The following is a 17754-nucleotide window of genomic DNA, read 5'->3' as shown; positions in this document are numbered from 1 at the left end:
GGAGCGACCTGAAAGAAGATGGTTCTCGTTCGTCTCTCTCTTTCATTTTCTTGAGAAATCTAGCCACAGGGTAACACAGGTTTTGAGAGGATGGGAACGGGACGTGGCAAGGATCTGTGAGTGTGCAGGCTGTGTTTCACATATCATTAAACATAGTCTAGTGAGGGTTCTGCAGATAGCTGGCGTTTAAGTTTGTTTTATTGAATCAAGGAAAAGAAAAAATGCTGAGAAAAAAATGACACATTTTGCCTGCCAACCCATCTGACTGTTACAAGTTTAATAGTAATTTTAATTTATCTTCAATTGTAAAGATCCTTGGCAGTGATACCTAATTTCCTAAGATAGCCTTGCTTTATATTGTATGATTAAGATGTCATGCATATCAGAGTATCTGGAAATTCTTCCCAACGTCCTTGACATAGGTGATTAATCACATTCCCAAAATAACATACCAAAACGAATAACAGAAAATCATTTTAAGTTGTGGTTGCCTCATGAACAAAACATTTCATGTGTGTCTGGCACTCTTCTGGGCACAGATTTCATCTTAACCTAAGTATTGAAATGCTTGTGCCCTTTGATTAATTTTTCTATGTAAATACTTTGATAATAAGCTACATTGAGGCCGGGTGCAGTGGCTCACACCTCTAATCCCAGTTCTTTGGGAGGCTGAGGCCAGCGGATCACGAAGTCAGGCGATCAAGACCATCCTGGCCAACACGGTGAAACGCTGTCTCTTCAAATATACAAAGAATTAGCCAGGTGAGGCCAGACTCTGGCTTATGCCTGTAATTCCACACTTTGGGAGGCTGAGGAGGGTATATCACCTAAGGTCAGGGGTTCGAGACCAGTCTGCCCAACATGGAAAAACCCTGTTTCTAATAAAAATACAAAAAATTAGCCGGGTGTGGTGGCAGGTGCCTGTAATCCCAGCTACTCGGGAGGCTGAGGCAGAAGAATCCCTTGAACCCACGAGGCGGAGGTTGCATTGAGCTGAGATCATGCCATTGCACCATCGGGCCTGGGTGACAAGAGTGAAACTCTGTCAAAAAAAAAAAAAAAAAAAAAACCTGATCTATACTAAAAATACAAAAATTAGACCCTGAAGGTCACGTCCAAATAAGAAAGACATTGTTTGGCTCAAATAGTCTGACACTAAGGAATAGTGCAGACTGGACAAGTGAGGTGACTGACACCTGTAATCCCAGCACTTTGGGAGGCTGAGGCTGGTGGATTACCTGAGGTCAGGAGTTGGAGACCAGCCTGACCAACATCGTGAAACTCCATCTCTACTAAAAAAAAGTTCATGAAAATTAGCCAGCTATGGTGGTTCATGCCTGTAAATCCCAGCTACTCAGGAGGCTGAGGCAGGAGACTCGCTTGAACCCGGGTGGCAGAGGTTGTGGTGAATGGAGATCACACCACTGCACTCCAGCCTGGCAACAAGAGTGAAACTCTGTCTCAAAAAACAGAATAGTGCAGAGTAAGAGCAGATTTATGTATGTATGTATGTATGTATGTATTTTCAGAGAAGCAGGGAATCTGGAATTTTGGGTGAAATGTCTGTTTCCAGAAGCTGAAAATGCTCTCAAATGGAAAATTCAGGCTAGCCTCTATCAAGCTTCTCCTTGTTCTATGTGTGAATAGCATGGGACAGAGGGAACAGCTTGAGCCAAGGCAGGATGGTGGGATGGGACAGATGGCCAGGGCTGCTGCACTGGGTGCGGTGGTGGAGGATTTGGCTGGAAATGCAGGTGGGACCAGACCATGAAGAGTCTCAAACACAGACCTGAGGACTCTGACCTTTATCCTGGGGGCGGCAGGAAGCCATGTTATGTGAAGGAACAAGGCTGTTTCTCCCTCAGCACTAGCGCAAGCAAAGGCCAGGGAGGCCCTCAGTGGAAGCTTGCTGCTGGATTTGTTCATGTGCCTTTTCTCCTGCCTGCACTAGGGTCAGAATGGCCTAGGGCACTGCACACTTCCTGCCAGGAATAGAAGGCCCCACAGCTATAGCACCTCTCTTCCCTTTAGTTCTTTGGAAGGATGAGCAAACTATTCAGCCTCTCTGAGCCTCAGTTTTCTCATTCATAAAATGAAGACAGTATAGCAACCTCGCAGGTCACAAGGATGTTATGAAATTTGGTGAGCACAGCACAGCAGGTGTATTTTTGGGTCCTATTATTACATGTGAACCAAGTTGCCTTGTAGAAAAGGCACAGGCTCAGGGGACCTGTGTTTCAATCCCACTATGCCCCTGTAATGCCCAGCTCTCAGGGATGATGGAAAGATTAAATTCACGGAGATGATGCCTGTGCAGCATCTGATACCCAGCAGATGCCTAAGAACCTAACCTACCACCCACCTGAGCAAGCACAAGCAGTCCTGCTTCTCCTGCAAGCACTGGGGATGCTGCCTCCCACACACCTTAGAACACTGCTCCTCCTCCCTCTCTGCAGGGGGCATTTTATAGGCCTCAGTCGCTGGGCTTGCTGTCCTCTCACCTGCCACTCAGCGCGGGGCTCAGAGCAGGCATTCTTCACCTTTGCAAGAAGCTTCTCTATGCATCCCTGTCCCCAGGCTTGCCGAGTGCATTCACCTATTGTATTCTTTATAATCAGGATAGAGTTGCTCCCCACTGTGTAGATGAGGAAATGGAGACCTAGAAAGGGAAGGAAAGATCAACATTTTGAGCACCTTCAATGTGCCTGAGGCAATGTACCCATTAGCTCTGCTTCACAGCAGCCCAAGAGGGAGGTATTATTCTTCCCCTGTGTAAATGTGGGTGTTGAGGCTCAGAGAAGGGCAGTGACTTGTCCAAGGTCACATAGCAAGCAACCGTCCGTGGCTGAGGGCAAACCCAGGTCTTTCTGACTTCAGAGTGTGGGATTTAGAACAAACATTTGCAACGTGAGTTTGACAGATCCATCCCCCAGTGCTGTTCCAAGGACCAGATGGGGTCATAAGTGTGTGAGTACCTGACATGGTGCCCAAGGACCAGGAGTAGAAGCAGAATCCCATCCACCTCCACCTAATCATACAGAGAAAAGAGACAGGAGCCCAGGGAGGGCAGTGCTGTGCCCAAGCTGTCAGCGAGCAGTAGGCAGAGCCCAGGCCCCTGCTTTCCCGTGCCCACCCGTTCCCAGTTCACGGCAAGGCCACCTCTCCAGGGCCTTTCCCTCCCCTAGAGAGGAAACTCCCCAAGTTCCTCTGACCAGACAGGAGAGTGAATGAGAGCAGAAAATTCCATTTCAGCACACACACCTGGAGCCTGAGGCTGAAAGCTGGAATCCCAGACTTTGACACTCAAGAAGCCACCTCCACACTCTTTCAGCACCTCCACCTGGGACCTTCATGAGCACCTTGCTTCCCTCCCAGGGGAGAGGGGGTGTCCCAGAGACACTGGGGCCCTTAGAAGGCACTATGAGTTGGCAGTGACTGCAGCAGCATGGTGGGATTGCGGGTGGTGTAGGAAGCAGGGGAAGCCAGAGCTGAAGGCATCAGAGTCCTCTGCCCTTGCTCTGCAAAAAAAAAACCCACGGCATATTCCCATCCCACTCCACACCTCCCATGGTCAGCAGTCGGTCCCAGAGGAGGAGCAGCGAGGCCTCAGGAGGACAGCAACCACTGCTGGCAAGGCGTTGGTGTTCTCCTTTTGAACTGCACAGGTTGTCAGCATCAGACAAGGTCGCTCTGTGACCATGATGGGTCAAGACAAAGCAAGGTCACTTGGTAGCTATCATGGCTCAGCTCATGCAAAACATGGACAAAAATGACCTCACACCCCCTCTCCTATGTCTATGTCATGACCGCTACCTCTTTGTCAATTGCAGCATTAGCTTTGGTCTTGTCTTCCTTCCTTTTAGGTAAGATTGGGGAAGATGCCAGGTGATAGAATACACCCTGCCTCTAGCAGCATCCAATCTGGAGCAAAGACTTCTTTCAACCCTCCCCCAAGCTTCCAATACAAGCCCAAATTCTGGAACAAGTCCTTTCCAACACCTCCTTCAGAGAAGCTCCCTGGCTCCAGGCAGTGCTTCCTCACCTCCCTGCAGCAGGAAGCCCAGCTTGCGAGCTGCAGGTGTGCTCCAGGTGGTCACTGGATGCAGGGTATTGACAGATGGATCCCATCGATACCCCCACTGCAGAACCATGTAAGCACATCATCCCCCACTTGCACATGAGGAAACGGAGTTCCGCAGGGTGGAGAAGGGAAGACATAATTTGTCCTTCAAATGCGATACCGGTGAGATGTGAGAGGCAGCACCCCTCATAACTCAGTGAGGCAGTGGGCACACCAGGACCCTCCCAGGCAGATCGGGTGTGTGGTCGCCCCCATTGCATAGCATGGGCGGGAGTGGGGGAGACCACACATGGGTCTCACCTCCTCTCCACTGGCCCGACCTCCCTGCAGACCCCCGGGACAGAGTCAGCATCTGCTTGCTGGCAGGCCTGGCCACCAGAGGTCTTTGCTTATGTCTAAGGTCCCTGTAGTTCTGGTTCACAGGATGGGGGCTGCTCCTGAGATTCAGCACCACACAGGCACTGCACAGCACTGTGCCATGGTGGTGGGCACTCGCTTTCCAGATAGGGCCCATGTTGCCAGCAGGCATGATGCCTCATTTACCCTACCCTGAGTGCAATAGGTCGTTTTATAGAAAAAAACTTGGGCCAGGCATGGTGGTTCACACCTGTAATCCCAGCACTTTAGGAGGCCAGGGCGGGTGGATCACAAGGTCAGGAGCTCAAGACCAGCCTGGAAAATATAGTGAAACCTTGTCTCTATGAAAAATACAAAAATTAGCCAGATGTGGTGGTGGGCGCCTGTAGTCCCAGCTACTCGGGATGCTGAGGCAGGAGAATCGCTTGAACCCAGGAGGCGGAGGTTGTGGTGAGCCAAGATCATGCCACTGCACTCCAGCCTAGGTGACAGAGCAAGACTCCATCTCAAAAAAAAAAAAAGGAAAGAAAAGAAAAGGAAAAGTATTTGTAGATGAATGAAGGTGACTCCTTTGAATATTGGAAATGATTTTATTTTAGCCATTGGTCTGGCAGTCATTCTGATGGGGTGACATTTGTCCCTGCCTTAGTCAGCAGACCACAGGAGTGTGCTACACCTCCCCTCAACTGAAGATTCAGCCCATGAGCAGGAACGCCTGTCTTTGTGTCACACCAACAGAGAGGATGTGTCTGGTTTCACCATTCACTGCAGAGGCAGAAATTACCCAGAAAGAAGAGACAGTCTGTTCCCGGGAGTGTGTCCTTTTGACTCAGTATGGGGGTCATCTCCCTTCCTTGGCCAGGACCCCCAACCTGAACACAGAGGCAGAGAACATGTGAAGGGCTCACATTCCCAGGTGGTCCAGGGTACAAGCTCTGAGCCTGTGGTTCTGGTCACTGCCCTTTTCTCCACAGCATGGCTGCCACCATCCTGGGCTGGGGCACAGAGGGGCTTTGCAGAGATCGGCATAACAAAAGCATCACTGAGATGCTGCAATAGCAAACCGTGATACCTTTGTGGGCTGCCAAGGCAGCCTAAGCTATTTGTTGCTGCACTCAGTGTCCCCAGACAGCTGTGTGGCTGTCACTGCCTCTGGTATGTCCATTTTACTTCTCTCCTCCTGCCTGAGCTTCTGCTCTGAACTCTGTCTCTAACTTACAAGAAATCAAGCTCACTGGATTCTGAGCTCTTCAGAGTCAAGGACTGTGTCAGTAGTAAATGTCTCTTTCTAGAGATCACAGCTTAGTATCTGGCACAGAGCAGATACTCAGCCAATGCCAAATGATTCATTTGCCAGAAAGCTGAATTTCATCCATAATCCTAGTCAATGCAAATACATTCTGCCAGTGGGATGTGTTTGTCCTCTGAAGGCGTTTTCCCAGGCTTTGTAAATACATACAGGCCATTTAGAAATTTGAATGTCAAAGAATAAAGGAGCTTAGAAAGTAAACATTGGAGAAGTGTGGGAGGGTGGTATTATTTGCAAGACATTCCTTGGTCCTTGTGAGTTCTATACACCCTCGATGAGCACCGATTCTGGGCCAGGCCAGACACCCAGTTGGACCCAGGAGATACTGAGGTGAGTAAAGCCCAAATGCCTCCATTCAGGAAGAGGCAGGCAGTCACACCAAAGTGATAAAGGCACAAAACCCAGAGGCAGCAGAGGAGCAAGGACTACCTTGTTCCTGGACTGTGTGACCTCAGGGAGAGCTTTGAGAGGAGGACATCTGTGCAGGGCTTGGAAGGATGAACACAAATTTGCCGAGCAGAAAAGGGAGCCAAGGAAATCCCGATGGAGAACAGCTTGGGTGAGAGTGTGATCCATGAGATTGAGGGGCACAGGCATGGAACTGGAGGAGCAGAAAGAATGAGGGAGGTCAGCAGAGGTCAGTCACAGAAGGATTTGAATCCTGGTGAGGGAGCAGTGGGTGCTGCACAAGGGACATGGGCCTGGAGGAGATGCAGTTAGCTCTGAGTGAAGATGGAGCACGCCATCCACTAGGGAACCACAAGATGCAATAGAAATAAGAACCCTGAGAAGCCTGCACAAAGGATGAGAGGCCCAGGGGTGGCACCAAGAAGGTCCCTGTCAGAGGCCAGCTTTGAACGGAGACAGAAAAGACTCTTGAGGGTCTCAGCTGCTGCAAACCTCCTCAACAAATCATATTTTACCTTCAAATATTTGCTAAAGAATACTAACTATTGGAAGAGCAATGGTCCATTGATAATAATTATTCCCTCACTGTACATTTTTTACAATTCTCAAAATGCTCTCGGCCCAGTGTCTCATTGGAACCCCTATATAATCCCATTTTACAAATAGGGAAATGAGGCCCTGTGATGTCACACTGAGGTTTGCAGCAGTACCAGGACAGAAAATAGGGAGCACTTTCATCTCAGCCCTGGGTATAAGTCTCAAAGTTCCTTTTCTGGGAGGGGGTCCTTGAGGCCATCCAGCAGCCCATAGTCCAAGTCTTCTTCTTCCTCCTTGGGCTTCTCCACACCTGTGTTCAAAGCCTCCTTCTCCTCCTTTGTTCTCAGGTACCATTACCAGTTGTTGGGCAGGGAGACCTCCTGCTGCTGCCCATCCTAGGGTGCATCCTCCAACATGGGTGCATTGTGGTTCAGCCAGCACCTACACCACCTGCAGCCCAGGGCTCCTGTGGTGGGCCTGAGGTTCCTCCCTATCAAATGGAGATGTGCTGGGGTTGCTGCCTTTGCTGAAACCCATGTCCAGGTCATCTTCGGGGTGGCCCAGGGTACAGGGCTCTGGAGACAGGCCAGAGGGCTGCAGGGGCAAAAACCAAGAAGATGAAGGGATCTCTGAGTCAGACCGCCTGGATTTGCATCCCACAGACTAGCTGCAAGGCCTGGGGAAGACTGGTTCACATCTCTGGGCATCAGTTTCCTCCCCTGTAAAGTGGGAGGTATAACAGATTCACTCCTACAGTTGTCTCTGAGCTTTACAGCAGGTAATGTGTGCAAAGTACTTCGCACAATGCCTGGCACACGGTAGGTGATAATAAACAGGGTTACTATGATATCATCAACTGAGCTAGGTCACTCGTGCACTTCTCCAATGCTTCAGGGTTCCCCTCCATCCCTCACATGGTAGCAGCAAGTGAAAGGGCTGCCCCTGGCCTTGAGGAGCTCACATCTTCTCATTTCCCAGGGGTCTCCGTCCAGTGACCACACATGCCTGGCATGCAATAGGCGCCTCATCCACATCTGGTGAAAGAGTGGAAAGCAGGTCATTATCATGTATTGTTTGGCACAGAATCTGCAGTAGGTGACAGAGAAGTGAGTGACTGTATTTGTGCCCACCAGTTCCTGTCCCTGAATTTTCAGGGATCAAGAGGCCTTAGGAAGTCTAGTACCAGGGAGTGGGCACTGTGTGGTGGGGCAGGAGGCAGGTCCTGAGAAAGGCAGTGAGGTGAGGAGAGGAGCTCTGCGTTTGAGGTCTGGAAGATCCTCCACCAGGACCTCACCAAAGGCCCCGGGCAGGTCATCCCTCCTCCCAGAATCTCTCTATGCTCTTCTGTATAATGGGGCTAGCCTGGAAGAGATACTTGCACAACCATGTTCAGAGCAGCATCATCCACAATAACCAAAAGGTGGAAGCAACCCAAGTGTCCATGGATGGATGGACGGATCAACAAAATGCTGACTATTCATACAGTGGAATAGTGTTCAGCCTTGAAAAGGAAGGAGATTCTGATGCCTGCTGCATCAAGAATGAACCTCGAGGACATTAGACTGAGCAAAATAAGCCAGACCAAAAAGACAAATGCTGTATTATTCCACTTTTTCAAGGCACCTAGAGTAGTCAAATCCATAGAGACACACAGGAGAATGGTTGCTACCAGGTCCTGGGGAGGGTGGTGATTGGGAAGTTGTTTTTAAATGAGTTACAGAATTGTAGTTTTACAAGATGAAAAGCATTCTGGAAATTGGTTGCACAACATTGTGAATGTATTTAGTGCCACTGAAATGTAAACTTAAACATAGTTAGACAGTAAATTTTAGTTTATTTTACCACAGTTTTTATAATGGGGTAGTTATGCCTGTCTTGTGTTGCTGTAGGATTTCATGAGATAACATATAAGGAACCACCCAGCATGTTGCCTGGCACATAGTAACTGCTCAATAAATCACAACTGGATGCTATTGAAGATAAAGTTACTTGACTTCTCTGAGGCTTGCTCTCTTCAGCTGAAAATTCTCCCAAAATATATTAGATGAGACCCTACTGTATTATACTGGGTTCATAAATACCACTCCCCCTTTTCCCTTCCCACAGAGTGCAGTGAATAGAAGACACTTCTCTGCACCCCAAAAGCTCCATGCTGATTGCGAGAAGGAAATGCTGGATGGAGGGGTTCCTGAAACTACTGTGAGGGGTGAGCTTTCCCCAGATGTCTAGAAATGAGGCAGAGGCCCGACATCTTCCACTCCCACTAAGGTTGCCTTGCAGTTCCCAGCTGGCTCTATACTTCCTAGAAACTGCCACTTTTCTGCCTCCATTACCTCATAGCCCAGTCAGCACCATTATCATCATCACCATGATCGCCATCACCATCCTTACAATCACCAACACTATCATCATCGCCATCACCATTCTTACCCTCACCATTCTCACCATCATCAACACCAGCATCTTCACCATAACTATCACTATCATTATCACCACCTTCACCATCACCATCCTCACCATAATAATTATTGTCACCCTCCCCATCCTCATAATCATAATCATTATCAACATTACCATCACTATCATCGTCACTATCACCATTCTCACCATCATCATCCTCATCATCATCACCATTATCCTCACCATAACTATCGCTGTTATCATCACCACTTTCACCATCACCATCCTTATCATCACCATCACAATCACCACCATCACCATTCTCACCATCACCATGTTCACCTTTACCATTCTCACCATCATCATCACCTTCATCATCCTCAACATAACTATCACTTCATTATCACCACCTCCACCTTCACCATCACCATCTTCACCATCATCATCACCACCATCACAATGATCCTTGCTTCATGGAACCATGCATTCTGGGTAGGAGGGCTCTTGGGTCAGGGCATCTAACACATCTCGTAGGATAGAAACCCAGCCCCTCAGGGTCTCACAGTTGGTGAAGTAACTGATTCTTGTGAGGTCATGTTCCTCTGGGTGATGTGGGATGTCACAAGACCAATAAATATGGGCTGAAGCCCATCGCATCACTTCTTTTTTTGTAAAATAAGCTCCATCATCAGTAGTAATTGTATGATAGCAGAGAATAAGAACTCAGCAAATGTAAATAATTTGATGCTATGAGAAGCATATGAAGCAGAGTCCATATTCCAATATGCATCTATTCCAGTGACGGCAATTCTTTACCACTTCCATGAAGGAAGGGAGAAAATATTATTACAACATTACCAGAAATCTGTCCAGTCTAGGCAAGGCAGTTCCTCTTTCCAGGGTCTCAGCATTGCTCATTGTCAGCAGTCAGGGCACTCATCTGGGCAGTAGGCAGCACTGCTGCAGGGAAGTTCATGTTATTGGAAACATGTAGCATCTTCTCCTGCTACCATCGCCACATTGTCCACGAACCCACTGGGCAGACGACGAGGAATCTGGGAAAAGTTCTCATAACCAGAACATAATCATCCATATCAGGATATCAGCATTCACCCAACACTGCTGTCCAATCAACAGATGCTATAATCTCATCCAAATTTTCTCAGTTGTGCCCTAAATACATTTTTTTTGAACTTTGTAATCCAGGATCCAATCCAGGATTTCCCATTGCATTAATTGTCATGTCTCTTAAGCTCCTTCAACTTCAAAGAGTTCCTCTGTTTTGCCCTATTTTTCATAACCTTAAGAGTTTTAAAGAGCATAAGCATTTATGAAGGATGTGTTCGTCTTTTTCCATCTGATGTGTTTCCACATCCAGACTTAGGTCATGTATCTTTCACAAGAAAACCACAGAAATACTGCTGTGGTCTTCCTAGGACACCACAGCAGGAGGCACATGATCAAGTTTGTGCCAGATTTCTCCACCACAAAGTCATCATTCTTCCAATTGTAATTGAGAAGTATTTCATATGAAGATATTAATTACACATACACATGAATGTATATTTATATGTAAAATATATACAAAATATTATTTCAATGTCTAACCAATATAAAAGTTATTAATTAGATATGTTTAATTTTATTTCCTACCAAGTCTTCAAAATCTGGTGTGTGTTTTACCCTGACAGCACATCTCAGTCCAGCCTCGTCATATTTCAAGTGCTCAATATTCACATGGCTGTGGCTACCATATTTGTCAGGGCAGCACTAAGCACTAAAGAACTTCTTCCTTGGAGAAGTTCTAAGTTTTCAAAATGTTTGGCAAATACATTTTATAAAATTCTTCAGAATCCATAAATAGGCAATTACACATTCAGTAAGCCATAGAATCCAACATGACATTAAAAATGAATCCCTCGACAAAAAAGAAGGTAGGCAAAATTTTCTTCAGACCAATTGGACAAATCAATTATGATTACCTAACATGCCCATTATTATTTATTAACATCCTTCATTAATACCCCCAAACCCCATCAACAGGTAAATGAATAAATGCATTCAGGCCTATCTGAACAATGTCCCAATTCCTTACCATTCTTACTTCTTTTGCAAGCAGAAAAGACTCAGTATTAGCAAAGACTATTCAGATAGTTTGTTCTTATGCCAGTAGTTGTAATTTCCTGGAGGTCTATGTGATATCAATTATGTACTTCAATACCTCTCACAAGTACTTTTCCTGTTTGGCCATTTTCTGCAGTATATCCATGCTCCCATTTTCCCTATTCTTTTGTTTCTATCCTAGACTTTTCTTTCATCCTATAATTCTTTATCCTAAAAATATTAATTTAAGAATAACGTCACAAAATAGTATATTTCTTCAGATGATACTCCAAATTGATACCTAATATACAGAAATGACCATCATGGACATAACCCACAACATGTGAAATGTATGGCTCATTCTACTGACATTATAAAGGAAAGTTAATGACAACTGAATTTCTAGTCATTTTCCACCCAATCAGTTGCTTATAAAATGGCAAGGAATTGTAGGTATGTACACAGTGGCTATTTTTTGGAGGGGTGTTAAGCAACTCTCCTCTTGAGAGCCCCCCTTTTCTTTGAGGACCATTTCAATGAGCACCAACTGGGCCTGACCCAACCTACCAGCCCCAGCCCTAGAGGTGATCATGATGCCCAGCTCTGGCAAAAGACTCTACCCTTGGATCATAGCAACTGTTTCAGTACTTTTTTTTTTGGAATCATCAGGAAGGACTCTTGCTTTTTCTACCACTGTGGTCTGCGAGTTCAAAGTAAAATGGGTTACTTGTCGCACTATCTCTTGCTACAGAGAGAGAGGAGAGTCATCTTCAGAAGGAAAAAATGAGGCTAAAACAAAAGGAAAAGTGTCAAGAGAAAGAAGGAGAACATTTCTTGATGATTTTATATAAGCCCCTGGGTCCAGCTATGCATGACAGCGACTTGGGTTAAAGCTCTGTCACTTATAGGACCATTGACTTAAATATAAAATAAAGTATTAAAAGCTTTGAACTTTTAGATGAAAATACAGAAAAAAATCTTTGTAATATTCAATTAATCAAAAATGTCTTAGATGAAGCCCCAAAAACCAAATGCACAAGAACAATTAATAAATTGGACCCCATCAATATTCAGAGCATCTGCTCTTTGAAAGATAGTGTTATGAGAACAAAAAAGAAAACTCAAGGGGAAAATACTGGCAAGTCTCATATCTAATAAGGGATTTGAATCCAGAGTATATAAAGAAACTATTAAAATTTAATAATGAGAAAATAAGCAAAGAAAAAAACAAAAAAGGAAGAAGCAAAAAAAATGTGAACATACACTTTACCAAATATATACAGATGGCATATAAGTACATAAAGAGATACTACATATTATTAGGCATTATGGATCCACAATAAAATACTATTGTACACACATGAAAATGTCTAAAATTTTAAAAGAAGACCCATACAAAGCGTTGGCAAGAGTGTGGAATTCTTAGATACTGCTGATAAAAATATAAAATGGTACAACCATTTTGGCAAACATTTTGACGGTCTATTAAAACTAAACCTAAACCTATTAGCTATTACACTCCTAATGTTTACTCAAAGTTATAAGAACTTATGTACATGAATGTTCATTGCAAATGTATTTGTGTAAGTCCCAAACTGGAAGCAATGCAAAAACTCACCAACAGGCAAACGGATATATAAGTTGCGACCGATCTGCACAATAGAATACTACTCAGTAATAAAATTAATGACCCATTGATGCCTGCAATACAGCTGAATCTCAAAATAATTATGTTGTGTGAAAGATGCCAGACCCCTCCAAAAAAGGGTCCATACTACACTTCATTTATATAAATGTCTAGACAAGGCAAACTCTTTTATAGTGACAGATTGGTGATTGTCAGGGAGAGTGGTAAGGTAGGAAGATACAGAAAGTTTGGGATTATAAAAGGGCAAGGGGAAACTTTTATAAGTGCTGGATATGTTCATTATTTTTATTTTGGTGATGGATTTGCAAGTACATATAAAAAATAACACGCAATGGAAGTAGAAACAGTATTTTTGTTTCTTTCTTAAAAAAGCCCAATTTACTTACTAATGGGATGTGTGTGCCTGTTGGGCACACAGCACAAATTTTCAAATCTTAAAATCGGACTGGATCTCAACCACTGGACCTTATTCCTATTCTACACTGACTTTAGCACAATACTTCCTTTCATCACGGTAATTAACAACACCCACCTTAAAGGTAAAGAAATGCACTTCTAACTAACTACTTTTGAAACTATGAACTGCCTCAGGCTAGTAGTTCTTAAGGTCTCCAGCAAATGTTGCTTTGTTTCCCTCAAAAATATACAGCCTGGGCAACATGGCAAAACCCCGTCTCTACTAAAATTACAAAACTTAGCCAGGCATGGTGGTGCTTGCCTGTTGTCCCAGCTACTCAGGGAGGCAGAGGCTGCAGTGAGTCTAGACCTCACCACTCCACTCCAGCCTGGGGGACAGAGTGAGACCCCCATCTCAAACACACACACACACATACACATACCCACACGCTATCCGCTGGTGCCCCTGTCAGTTAAACACAGCATCTCAGGGCACCTTAGCTCACAGTGTGAGAGCCGTGGTCCTAAACACTTCAATTAAAAGTGAAACATCTCTGGCTGGATTTTTAGAATATTCACTTTTTAATGTTTTATAGTATATTTAATTTTTATGTTTTAATTAATTTATCTGAAAACAATAATCCAGACATTTGGAAGTAAAACAATGGAAAACATGCCTGCAAACACTAATCAGCACAAAGTTCATGTTGCTATGTTATTATTGACAGTTTAGACTTAAGCCAAGAAATATTGCTAAGATAAAAAAGGTTTTACGATGTCAGTCACCAGAAAAGTATGCCAATGTTAAATATGTCTAAATATAAAATATCCCTTCAAATTATTTACTACAGAAACTGATATAACTAAAAGAAACATGGGCTAATCTACAATATAGATTTTAACATACCTTTCAATTACCGATGGAACCAACAGAAAAAAATCCATAAGAGAAAGGGAGATTTGATGAACACGATGAACAAACTTGACATAAACTGACATATACAGAACGCGACACTCAACGACTACTGGATACACGTCCTTTTCCAGTGCACGTATCATATTTACCAACATCGATTATATGTTTGAATTTAAAGGGACTCATCAGTCATGGGATTTTGCCTAAACTTGTCTGGCCTTCAACAGGGTTCAAATACAGTTAAATTCTTATTTCATCTAAAGAGTCCTATCCTTTTTTTCTGGAAATTTTACCGCAACAGTCTAAATTTGCATAACAACTGAACCCAGCCCTTGGAACTTGAAGTTTATCCTAGCCAAAGGCAGATTAAACTAAGTAATAATGTCCTTCAAATTGTTGTCCCCTGCTCCAGTAACGGAGTATAGCTCCAAGAAGCTAACAGACTGTTTGTCCTTCATAGTATACATTCTGTGTTACATCAAAACACGGTATAAAGCCTTGAAATCAGCAGCAGAGAGAAAATGAGATAAACAACCATCTGGCTGTGACCTCACTACTTCGTAATTACGCTTTTAGCTGACTCCTTTACTTGATTCCTAACTGCTTATTTCTGGCAGGGTAGCACTAATCCCTGACCAAGCTGACCTTTTAAGAAGTGAGCAGAATGAAAAGGCTCTACCACCAGTGATCAGTTTAACAAGCTGCAACACTGGTCACTGGCTGCAACTCTAGTCACTGGCTGCAACTCTAGTCACTGGCTGCAACTCATATTGTGGGTTTTAAGAGCTCAGAATTAACATGGAAATACTATTGACTCCAAAAGAAACCCAGAAATCTCTGGGAATCCAGCAAAGATAGAAAGGGTCCTCTCAATAGTCACCACTCACACTTTGCTTTGTTTTGGTAACTATTTTATTACATACAGAGAATATCAAAAAAGTATGCCTTTTCCTCATTGTTAATGCTAACCCTAAAATGGTAAGGCTCTTGCAAGTTGAAACCCCCAGGCTGTCACTGGCCCTTCAACAGAAGGCAGTGAAGTCACCTGCAAGAGTGATCACCCAAAAGCTTCCAGGCTGGACCAGTTGGGACTCAGTTCTTTCAGTTCCCAAATTCACAGTTCTCTTGGGATATGGTTATTTATGGAGCTCCTGAAGATGAGAAATTCCACCCAGGAAATTCTGTTTATAAAAATTACTCACATCTAATTATCTCAGGAGACATTAACACAGCAATGTTGAAAATTTTCCATTAATTGTTAATCCATGGAGAAAAACTGGACAATTATTTTTTAAAATATGGAAAGCTTCATATAATACAAATTATACTACCACATGTGATTCAACTTCTATTCATTAATGCCAGAGAAGTTAATAATTACGAATTGCCAGTGGTTAAAAATAAATAAATCATTCATCATTGGCGAAGTGCAGAAGGTTTAAAAGAGATAAGAATTAGTTTTTGGCTTTGGGGCGTTTTATGCTTTCCAAAAGGTTTTGCTCTTTTTTGGCTCATGGCTTTCTCTCTCTCTCTTTCTTTCTGATTTCAGTTTCTTTTGATTTCTCCTGCTTAGAAATGGTGAGAGAACTTTGGATGTGGAACGTGGAGTAGGAGGAACACGAAGTGGGGATCTGCACTTGGGGTGGTCAGCACTGCGGATGCCCAGCAAAGGCACTGCCTGGTCCACCTCCCGGAGGGGTCTCTGCGCCCCAGTCGGCATCGCAGCTGATGGCGAAACTTTTGGTGTGGCAGAAGAGTGTCCACAAACTTTGGAAGGTATCCGCTGCATCCTCCATAGCCGTGTATCCCTGCCGAGGGCGATCTTCTCAGGGAGCGGAAAGTCTCGTTCATGGGCCGGGGCTGGCTGGCTGGAGCCACTTGGGCGGCGCAGCCCTGGCGGAGGTTCAGGCGGCCCTGGTGTCGCAAGCGGCTGTGAGTGATGCCTCCTTGGGGCCGGAGGGGTCCCAGGAAGGCTGCAGACCAGGGCTGACCAGCGGGCAGCATGGTGGCCGCGATGGAAGGTGACGGGGTTCGCAGCGCCAGGGGGCCCAGCAGACCCCGAGCCCGAGCATCCCGCATCGCCAGCAGCACCGCGGTGAGGCCTGGCGCTGGTGACGCGGCGGCCACTGCGCGAGGCCCACGACCCAGTCCCAGAGGCCAGCCCATCGTCAGCTAACATCAGGAACCCCGGGCCAGCTGAGGCCCGGGCCCCAGGGACAAGACAAAGAGCAGAGGCTCCGCAGGCGGGGCCAAGAGCCGGCAGCGCAGGCCTGGCTCCACCGCAGCGGAGCTCGCAGGGCGCAGCAGGCACCGGGCAGCGACCAGGGCTTCCAGAGGAGGCTGTGCACTCCCGCAAAGGCTCCTGCACGGCATCCAGCCTCTCCGCGGGGACTCCACGTGCACCCCCTCCTCATTGTCCTTGTCTAGGGCCTAGGCAAGGTCCTCGCTCCCATGGCGCGACTCCGGGGGCGCAGGAGCCTAGGCTGAGCAGGTGGAGTAGGGTGAGCACCGCCAAGAACCCAACGAGAGTGGCGCCCGAGGGCGGCACAGGAGGCCGCATTTAACGTGTCAATCATCTCAAAGATTTTATGACATCTTTTTTTTGACATCTTATAATATCTGTAATGTTTATTATATCTTGTGATATAATTATTAACACCACTTCATTGTGATTATTATGATTATTCTTATACCAACACATCTTCAATTATTAATATTCCCAGTTGCTAAAGAAAAATGTAAACGACTAGTTTTGAAAGCCTTACTTCTGCCAATGGAAGCACATTCCAGCATGTCGCCAACGCAATTCACTTTCCATCACTTTCACAAGAAACGTTACTGCACAATTATACTATCCTACCCTTATATACTTTGTGTGTGTGTACTTGTGTGTATGTATGTTATATATGTTATATATATATATATATATAAAGTATGCCAGAGATGAACAAGTATTAGAAAATTAAATGCACACAGGTCATGTCAGTGCTATGTATAATGTGGTGTACTAAGTATAGCTGCTCAACAGTGTGGAATCTAGGCTGGAACAAGACTTCTAGTCTTAAGCAATTCTTTCTAGGTTCAGTCTCTGGAAATAATGCTCTGTATCAAATGTGCGAGAAAACTAATGGGTTTTAAAGACTATTCTATGTCAACTATAACATTTCATTTGGGGATTTCTGTCCCTTATAATATCTACCTCATTTTGGATGGATTCCTTGAGGCCTGGTTTATTTTTCTTTTCCTTTCTACACATCGCTGCTTAGAGTGATGAATGGAGTTGTATTTTGAATAAAATAGCTAAGCATCCTTTTGTGAGCAAGGAGCATGATGGTACTTAGACCGACCATTTCTCGTTACGGTGGTTACGGTTACGGTGGGGCTGGTGTGTTTACCTGGAGCCTGAATGTCCACTGGGACATGATACCCACTGGGATTGTTTTGTGTCAACCTGGTCTCTGATGTCCACCTGGGGATTGGGTATCCACCTAAGGCCTGACGTTTACCTGGAGCCAGATGTGCACCCGAGGCCTGATGTGTATCTGTGGCCGTATGTTCACCTGGGGACTGATGCACACCTGAAGCATAGGTTTTCACCT

At 45.1% G+C, this 17754-nt stretch overlaps 1 protein-coding gene across 14 annotated transcripts in view; it reads left to right on the top strand.

The window, feature by feature from the left end:
* LOC129017662 (uncharacterized) overlaps window positions 1-17489 on the top strand; it is a 128285-nt gene extending 110796 nt beyond the window's left edge. For 5 of the 14 annotated variants that reach the window (XR_008495091.1, XR_008495092.2, XR_008495088.1 and 2 more), the window contains exons 2-3: window positions 8799-8898; window positions 15705-17475. Coding sequence is in view for 6 of the 14 variants with exons in the window: in XM_063656946.1 (XP_063513016.1) it covers window positions 3864-4151; window positions 8799-8898; window positions 15705-15766 (450 nt within the window). In the remaining 8 variants the exon portion in view is untranslated. Of the gene's footprint in view, window positions 1-3863; window positions 4152-7039; window positions 8899-15704 lie in introns of all 14 variants that reach the window. The other 9 variants (XM_063656945.1, XM_063656944.1, XM_063656943.1 and 6 more) reach the window with 6 other exon arrangements.
* Window positions 17490-17754: the final 265 nt, after the last annotated feature.

Source organism: Pongo pygmaeus, chromosome 19 (genome assembly GCF_028885625.2).
Source record: "Pongo pygmaeus isolate AG05252 chromosome 19, NHGRI_mPonPyg2-v2.0_pri, whole genome shotgun sequence".
Taxonomy (NCBI): Eukaryota; Metazoa; Chordata; class Mammalia; order Primates; family Hominidae; genus Pongo; species Pongo pygmaeus.
Note: the sequence above shows the minus strand (reverse complement) of the source record. Positions and strands in the feature narration are given on the sequence as shown.